The sequence below is a fragment of the Balaenoptera musculus genome, chromosome 2 (assembly GCF_009873245.2).
Source record: "Balaenoptera musculus isolate JJ_BM4_2016_0621 chromosome 2, mBalMus1.pri.v3, whole genome shotgun sequence".
NCBI lineage: Eukaryota > Metazoa > Chordata > Mammalia > Artiodactyla > Balaenopteridae > Balaenoptera > Balaenoptera musculus.
Window position 1 is genome coordinate 171,214,960 of NC_045786.1, and position 8,256 is coordinate 171,223,215.

The following is an 8,256-nucleotide window of genomic DNA, read 5'->3' on the forward strand; positions in this document are numbered from 1 at the left end:
GGTGGTGTGAAGGGCGTGGAGCAGAGGGTGGGCCGCCCGTGACCTCTGTTGGGGCTGCTCACAGAAGGGCTCTGGCCAGCCTCCTGGACGCTTAGTCATCAGTGGCCTGTCGCCCCCAACTCCCTCCCTGCTAACTGGAGATCCTTGGGGACACGGCCGGGGTCTTATTTGCCTCGGTGCAGCCTCAACTCAGATAGTGTTTGTTGAATGAATCAGCGAGGGAGCTTTGAGGGTTCCCCGGGCAGGAGCAATTCCAGGGGAGTCGAGGAGGCCCCAGGACGCGGATGGAGTCTGAGCTTGGGCTGGAAGGGATGGGGGCCTCCCCAGGAGCTGTCTGGACGTGGCCTGGGGCCAGGCCTGCAGGCGGTGCAGGCAGTGATCCTGCTTCCTGAGCTTGACGCCTCCCGTGGCCTCTCACACACTTCCCGACACCTGGGTCCTGAGCACACTGGAACACGGGTCCTTTGGGGTAGGGCGGGAGGGAGTCCAGGTGGGCACTGACCCGCCTGCTGCCCAGCACGGCCTCTGCCTTCGGGGCCACTGGTCAGCAGGCTCCGCCCCGCACCGCAGGTATTTAAGGTCTAAGAGGAGCCAGCGGGAGCTGTTGAGGCCACCCTGGTGGTGGCACCGGACCTCTCTCAGGCACGCTGACCCCAGGGCCTTCCCCACCAGCCACGCCGTCCATGGAGTTTGCTGCTGGAGCCATCGGAGGTGACAGTGGGGACAGAGGGGTCTCGGGGGTGACCGCTGCTCCTGGGGCCAGCAGGAGGGGCTGGACGGGGTGCTCTGCCCGGGCAGCAGTGGGGTTTGAAGCCCCCCCGGAAGTGGCCGGCACCTGGTGTGGGCCACAGGTGCTGGGAGGAGAGAGCAGTTTTCCCGGAGGCTCGGGCCAGGTGACACAGGGCCCAGGAGGAGATTTTGGGGGGCCAGGGGTGGGGGGAGTCTGCACTGGCCTGGGGGGCTCAGCCTGGGAGGCCGAGGGGCTGCTGGGTGGGAGCAGAGGGTGGTCTCTGCCTGGCCAGGGGGAGCCTGGGAGCTGTAAGCATGGAGCGGGGTGGCCGAGTCATGGGAGGGGAGGGGGGGCTCCAGGAGAGGGTGGAGAGTGAGGACAGACGGGGCCTGGGTCCTGCCACACTGACTGCAAGGGTGGGCGCGGAAAGGGAGGGTCCCAGCCGAGCCCGGCACCCCCCTCCGCTGGCTGTGTGCACACACACGGCCAATCCCGGCCTTGCTGACCCCCAGGCTGTTTTCACTTTTGGGGAAAGGGCTATTGTGAAAGCCCGACCCAGAGAGAGCCGGCCCACCGGGGACGGGCCCCTCCCAGCATCGATCACGCACACAGGCTATTTTGGGTGAGGCACCCTTGGCCTTGCTCCTCTTGTGAAACAGCAGCGGCTGCCCGTCAGTACTGCTGGGAATGGTGTGGGGTTCTCTTCAGGAGGGGAGGGCAGTGCCGAGCCAGGAAGGACCAGGGCTCTGGCCTCATCAGTGGGTTTCCTGAGGTCCCACTGTGGGCCGGGCCTGAGGCCAGCTGCTTCCCTGGACATTAGGCCCCTGAGGAGGAGGCTCAGAGAAGGGGCTTGACTTGCCCAAGATCACACGGCAGGAAGGGCTCCCGAGTCCTGCATCTTTTCTCCAGAGCCCAGGGAAGGCCTGGGTGGCAAGGGCTCCTGCTCTGTGCCTGGCTCAGGGTCACGGGGATCAGACCTGGGCCTTTTCCTTGAGAAACTCTAGTTCTGGAGTCAGAGATGGCAGGCGGTGGGACAGCAGCAAAGCCATATGACAGGGGCTGTGACTAACGTGTTTTCTGGCACAGAGGCAGCCCCAGAGTATAGGGGTCAGGGAGGGCTCCTGAGAGGAGGTGATGCTATGGCAGGGCTTTGATGGATAAGTAGGAGTTCGGTGAGGTATATGTAAGGGTCAAGGAGGGGTAATTCTACGCAAGTCAGTCAGTCTTTTGCTTCACTCTCTTTGTTCCTTCACTCATTCATTCATTCACTTTATTCTTTCATTCATGCATATTTAGCGAGTCCTGGGATACACAGTAAATAGGGCACAGCCCCCACATGCCTTATTGTCCTCAAATGGCCCCCCACCCCCCAGGGATGAAATCCCAGGGACCTGCCCACTCGCTCTCTGTCTTTCTCACGGCAGTGCTGGGGGCTTGGACGTTGAGACCCTGGTGTCAGGAAAGGAGAAAGAGACAGGCGGGTGGCACCTGGCCCTCTTTTCAGGAGGCAGAGGGCCCTGGTCCAGGAAGCCTTGAGTCCTACTCTGTCCCATGCAAACTTGTGCTTCCAGGCTGTCCCTCACGGAGGCCTGGGGTGACCCGGGCTTTCCCAGCCCCTAGCCTCTGCTTGGGCTGTGTCTCCCCGCCATCACCCCCAGAGCTGTGAGGTGCAGCTGCCTCCTGGCTTGCAGACAAACCCTTTACAGACTGAGGCTTGAGGGCGAGCTCGGCCTGGCTTGGAGACAGGGCCCAGCAAATTTTGGACCAAGTCTCCCAAAACATGACACCAGAGGGAAGGCCAAGGAGTGTCCTTGGCTTTCAGAATGAGGATCCAGTGGGCTAAGACTCGGGAAGGAGAAAGCACTAGCAGCCTGGCAGACGTCACTTTACCTCTCTGAGCCTCAGTTTCCTCATCTGTAAAATGGGGGTCACTCTCCCTCACTATGAGACACGGTGTGGAAGAGAAGAGCCAGGTGTGCTCTTTCTCAGCGGGAGCACCATCAGGGTCCACCCTCCACCTCTCCCCGAGACGGCGCAGGCTCCTGCTCTTCTCACCGGTTCCTCTGGTTTCCTTCCAGGCATCTGCGGTGTTGCTGTGGGCTACCCCCTGGACACGGTGAAGGTGCGGTCATCACCAGGCCCCTGCCACCCACCCCAAGGCCCCTGCCTGGGCTTCAGCCCCCCATTCATGGCCAGAAGACCTTTCTAGCCTGCTATTCAGAGCCAGTCGCCCCATGGTCCTCGGGACCGTAGTGCCCCTTTCTCCCTCCGTGCCTCAAATTTCTCATCTTAGAAGGGGCTCACTGTCCTGCTCTGCCCACAGTCAGCAAGGCTGCGACAATCAGGTGTTGGCTCTCCCTCCCCCAGGGCCTGCCGACCTTGCCCCTGGCCTGGAGCCACCCCTTCCTGAAGCCCACTTCTCCCACAGGTCAGGATCCAGACAGAGCCCAAGTACACAGGCATCTGGCACTGCATCCGGGACACGTATCGCCGAGAGCGGGTAGGCCTGGGGAGAGGGTCACGGGCAGCGGGATGTTGGGGCCTCGGACCCCAGGGCTGCCACTCACCAACCAGCCTGGCAATACTGAGCTTCTCTCTGAGCCTGTTCGCTCACCTTCCAAATGGGAAAAGCTGTACCAACCTCCTGGATTCCTCTGAGAACAAGAGCCGGGGTGTGTGGCACACAGGAGGTGCTCAGAATGAGGTCCTGCCTCCAGAAGAGGGTCTAGAGGGGACATCTGGGGACTTGGAAGGTCTGGGGAGGAACCTGTTTGCATTTCTGTCCCCTCCAGCCTGGGCACCCCTTGAAAGAACGCTGGGTGGAGTCATCAGGGGTCCCAGGGTCCAGCTGGGAGCCCCGTCCAGAGGAGGGTCTCAGGGACACTTACTAAAGTGAACTTGGGAATCAGTGCCGACCAGGGGTGAGCAAAAGAGAAACAGCAACGACCAAGCTGCTAGTTCAACATCATCGTCATCAAACAGCTGCCCTAGGTCAGGCCTGGCCCCCGGCCCTTCAATCCCTCAGCACAACCTCACGAGTCGGGGGTTACAATCCCCATTTTACAGCCGAGGAAACTGAGGCCCGAGGCAGCCTACGTGACTTGCCTGAGGGAGGGCGGGGCAGGGGCTCAGGACCCCCTCGGGCAGCCACTCCTCCCAGCTGGGCCTCTGGCCTGACTCAAGCCCTCAGGTCCCCTCCACCTGCCGCCAGGTGTGGGGCTTCTACAGGGGCCTCTCGCTGCCCGTGTGCACTGTGTCCCTGGTCTCGTCCGTGTCTTTCGGCACCTATCGCCACTGCCTCACGCACATCTGCCGGTTCCGGTATGGCAGCGCCGACGCCAAGCCCGCCAAGACCGACATCACGCTCTCGGGATTCGCCTCCGGCCTTGTCCGCGTGAGTGGGGCGGGGTGACGGGGTCCCGGGACCGCAGGGGTGGGGAGAGGCTGGATGGAGCCTGGGGGACTGTGGCTGAGGACACAGCTGACTCGGTAACTGAGGGCAGGCTAGGGAGCCTCTCTGAGCTTCTGTCTCTTCATCTGTAAGAGGCGTGGTGAGGCCACGCGTGTGAAGCCCCCAGCGTGGGGTCTGACAGGTATGAGCGACCACGACGTGCAGCCAATGTTATTAGTAAAATTATCCTATGTTATCTATTAACGTTATCAATGCTTACATTAAGTGTTACGTTATTCTCACACTAAATACTTACATTAATTAAATAATACATTAGTATGTCATTAACAGATTAATGATGTGATTAAGCACTTTCGTGAACTGGAGTCACATTTACTCGACACCTACCGTGTGTCAGGCCGCTCTGCCAGCAGAGAGTGTGTAGCTAAAGGAAGCCCTGGCTCCGGCTGGGTGGGCGCAGCCGGCTTTGAACCCCGCTCCACGATGGCCCGTGGGCCAGCCCAGAGCTTCTTGGGGCCCAGGCTCCCTGGCGGTCACCACGGGCCACAGTGGCAGAGGGAGGCCAGGGGCAGGGAGTGCGGGCAGTGCTGCCTCCTCACCCCTGTCGGCCCCACCCCTGTTCCAGGTGTTCCTGACCTCGCCCACCGAGGTGGCCAAGGTCCGCCTGCAGACGCAGACGCAGACGCAGACGCAGACGCAGACGCAGACGCAGACGCAGCAACGGCGGCCCTCGGCCTCGGGGCCCTCGGCTGCGCCCCCCACGTGCCCCGCACCCCCTGTGGGTCGGGCGCCAGGGCCCAAGTACCGCGGGCCGCTGCACTGCCTGGCCTCGGTGGCCCGGGAGGAGGGGCTGCGCGGCCTCTACAAGGGCAGCTCGGCCCTGCTCTTCCGCGACGGTCACTCCTTTGCCACCTACTTCCTCTCGTACGCCATCCTCTGTGAGCAGCTGACTCCCGCTGGCCGCAGCCGGCCAGGTGAGCGGGGGCCGGGGCCTGGGGTGGCGGTGGCGGTGAGGCTCAGCCTGGTGGGAGTTGACGTGGGGGGAGCAGACGGGCTGAGGTCACACTGGCACCCAGTGCGTCCCAGGGGGGAAGCTCGTTGCCCTCAACATGAGAGTCAGGACAGGCTTGCTCTGGGTGGCCCTGGACAGTCATGTCTGTGGCGAGAGCCCAGGGCTCCCTCATGGCCAGGCCCCGCCCTGGGTGCCCACCAGCTCTCCTCGGGGGCCCCAGTGCGCCTTCCAACCAACGTGCCCGTGGGACCCTCCCCGCAGATGTCTTGGGCGTGCTGGTGGCTGGTGGCTGTGCAGGGGTGCTGGCCTGGGCCGTGGCCACCCCCATGGACGTGATCAAGTCGCGCCTGCAGGCGGATGGGCAGGGCCAGCGCCGCTACCGGGGCCTCCTGCACTGCGTGGTGACCAGCGTTCGGGAGGAGGGGCCGAGGGTGCTCTTCAAGGGGCTGTCGCTCAACTGCTGTCGCGCCTTCCCTGTCAACATGGTGGTCTTTGTCACCTACGAGGCCGTGCTGAGGCTCATGCGGGGCCTGCTCTCCTAGCTGGTGCCCATCCCCAGGGGCCAACCCGCCAGCAGCTTCCAGAGGCCGCAGGAGCTGAAGGAGGCGGAGGGGAGTGTCGGGGTCTGGGCCCCAGGGGGCCATCGCCCAGGACAGCTGGGGCCTCCCGCCCAGCGACTGACCACAAGGAGGTCAAGGGGCCCAGGGCTGGCCTGAGGGTCACAGGAGCCAGGAGGAAGCGGGCCTCTGGGATGGGGATGTGGTCGCCTGGAGCCGTCTGTGCATTTGGCCAGTGGCTCAGCCCGGCTCCCCTCCCACCTCTCCCCGCCGCCCCCCGTCTGCGGAGCGCCCCTGCGTCCCCTCGGCTCCCCATCCTTCTCTCCCCACGCAGCTCTCCCTGCTGTGCACCGTGCTCTTCATTCCTGGTCCTCAGACGCAGCCAACTGGTCTCCCCACCACACGGAGCCCAGGGGCAGCCGCCTGGCTCCCGGCGCGCTCGGTCCCCACGCCGGGCTGCTCAGGGAGGAGTCGCCCGGTCCGCTCACCCACCCCCGCCCCGCCTGCGGACCCGAGGCTCAGCCGCCAGCTGTTGCCAATAAAACGCTTCTCGGGCGGTTCAGTGGTGCTGCTCCGTGGTCTGTGGGGCTGGGGACGGGGCCCCCACCTGCAGCTTGTCCTCAGAGGCCAAGCCCTCCAAACCTGTGTGACCAGGGCTCCCACTGCACCGCCGGCAGGCTGAGGCCCCGCCCCCTCGGCCTTTGGGGCCGGGGGCCACGCCTGTGTGCTGAACCTGCCCCAGGGGGCCGTTCGGCGTTCAGCATGATGCCTGCTCTCCTCACCACCCCCCCATCCCAAACCCACCCCCTTTCTGAGTGAAACTGATCTCCAGCCAGTTCCAGACACCAGGATGTGAGCTGCCTTTCCACGGGGCCTGGAGGAGGGAGGCTCCGTGTATCCTCAACACCGCTGGGTCCGTACATAGGTTATCACGATGGCTCAGAGAGGACCGGGCCTACCCAAGGCCACCCAGCAGGGAGAATGGGGGTCTCACACCGGCACTTCTGAGGCCCCAGCCCTCTCTCTGGCACCACGTGGCTTCCGGTGACGGTCCAGCACGAACCTTCCGGGTGCCCACCACAGCAGCCCTCTGGTAAATCCAGAAACACCTGCCTCGACACGCACTCAGACACTAGCCTTGACCGTGACTTTGGACTGAAGTCCAGTGTTCACTGGTCCACCTCCAGTGTTCCGGCTGAACAAAACTCTTTCCTGTTCCCAGAACACGTGGGTGGACCCTCTCCTCCGGCCTCTCCTGTCGTACGGACCCAAGCATTTGCTTACACCCTGCGCTCTCTGCCAGGGACGCCCTTCCCTCCTCTCTGCCTGGCTAACTCCAGGCATCACTAATCCCAGGCGTCACTTCCCCCAGGAAACTCAGCTGCTTTTAGGTGTCTCCTGCTCTGCTCCATGGGGCCTGGTTCGTCGTCTGGTCACTTATCCACCTCCTGCCCCCCACCCCCCGCCCCGCCCCGAGACGATAAGCCACGCACAGGCTGCACGTGCCTGATGTGGACTATTTCCAGGTCAGGGCCTGGCACGCAGCAGGTGCTCAGGGAGTGTGGAATGCATGAATGCAGGAGTGAGTGAACGAAGTCCCGCACTGGATTCCTGGAAGTTCATTGGGCTTGCAGCTAAAGATGCTGAGATGCTTTGGCCAGGTGCTGGGAGAAGGGCGTCTCCTAACAAAAGGTTTCAATATTCGTCAAACCCTGTGTCCACTTTTGGCAAGAAGACCACTAGTGTGCCCACTCGCTTCGGCCCTGGAAGGAGAGTTACTCCTTCCTCATGGGGAGGGTGGGGACCGGCGGTCACTGAGCACCGGCTCTGCTGTGCTGGGGAAGTGGCTCTGCAGGAAGGCCCGGGCCTCGCTCTGGCCTCGCTCTGGCTACAGCCTCTGGGAAGCAAGGCCCTTCGGAGGGCGGACGTGAAGGGATGGGGAAGAGAAGGGCTGGGCCCAGAGTCAGTGGGCCAGAGCTGGGTTCTCCTACTAAACGGGGCCACCCTAACCAAGTCCAGGCTGCACCTGAAGTTTCAGATGGGAGATAAAGGGTGGTCACCCAAGGGCTCCCAGAGCCTGTGCTGACTGGGGACCACGGGGCCTCCAGAGCCGCATCTGCCGCGGTCCGCGCAGGGCCTGGCCCAGCTCTCCACCACCGTCAGCAGGCTCCTCACTGCCCCTCAGACGCAGCCCCACTGGCTCCCCCAGACCGGGGACAGAGGCGGAGCAAGGTCTGAGGGGTGGATAGTAACAGTCACGGGGCTGGGGACCGACCTCCCGCCTCAGCCCCCAAACACCGCCGGCCCGCACACCTGCCCACCCTAATCCAGGGCATCTCTCGGGGAACTTTAAGAATCTACTGGTTTGTAGCAAGATGTGGCGGGTGGGAGGGTCTGTGGCCCTTACCAGCAGTGACCTTGGGCAAGTCACCTGACCTCTGGCCCAGGGCCCGGCTGACCCAAACATGAGGTGTCAGTGCTCTTGTTTTACGGGGAAGGGGGGGGGTCCCGCCCAAAGTCACTGGCCTGTGTGGGGCCTCAGCCC

At 63.5% G+C, this 8,256-nt stretch overlaps 1 protein-coding gene across 5 annotated transcripts; it reads left to right on the forward strand.

Moving 5' to 3' along the window:
* The first annotated feature begins 588 nt into the window (after window positions 1–588).
* Window positions 589–6,273, forward strand: SLC25A47 (solute carrier family 25 member 47). 5 transcript variants are annotated; one of them, XM_036844664.1, is made up of 6 exons: window positions 589–711; window positions 2,809–2,852; window positions 3,159–3,230; window positions 3,921–4,124; window positions 4,768–5,116; window positions 5,416–6,273. In XM_036844664.1, exons 1-6 carry the CDS (start codon window positions 684–686, stop codon window positions 5,694–5,696), a joined length of 978 nt encoding a protein of 325 aa, XP_036700559.1. In that variant the 5' UTR covers window positions 589–683; the 3' UTR covers window positions 5,697–6,273. The 5 variants fall into 5 exon arrangements, with proteins under 5 accessions (XP_036700559.1, XP_036700560.1, XP_036700558.1 ...); XM_036844665.1 differs by having other exon boundaries at window positions 590–711; window positions 3,942–4,124; XM_036844663.1 differs by lacking the exons at window positions 589–711; window positions 2,809–2,852 and adding an exon at window positions 2,879–3,075 and having other exon boundaries at window positions 4,768–4,808; window positions 4,839–5,116.
* Window positions 6,274–8,256: the final 1,983 nt, after the last annotated feature.

Excerpts from the sequence above, each read along its gene's own strand:
- SLC25A47 (XM_036844660.1), top strand. The coding sequence starts at position 2,965 with ATGGTCCTCGGGACCGTAGTGCCCCTTTCTCCCTCCGTGCCTCAAATT. Across the intron at positions 3,231-3,920 it reads ACACGTATCGCCGAGAGCGG|GTCCCCTCCACCTGCCGCCA; the intron begins GTAGGCCTGGGG and ends TCAAGCCCTCAG. Across the intron at positions 4,125-4,767 it reads TCGCCTCCGGCCTTGTCCGC|GTGTTCCTGACCTCGCCCAC; the intron begins GTGAGTGGGGCG and ends CCCCTGTTCCAG.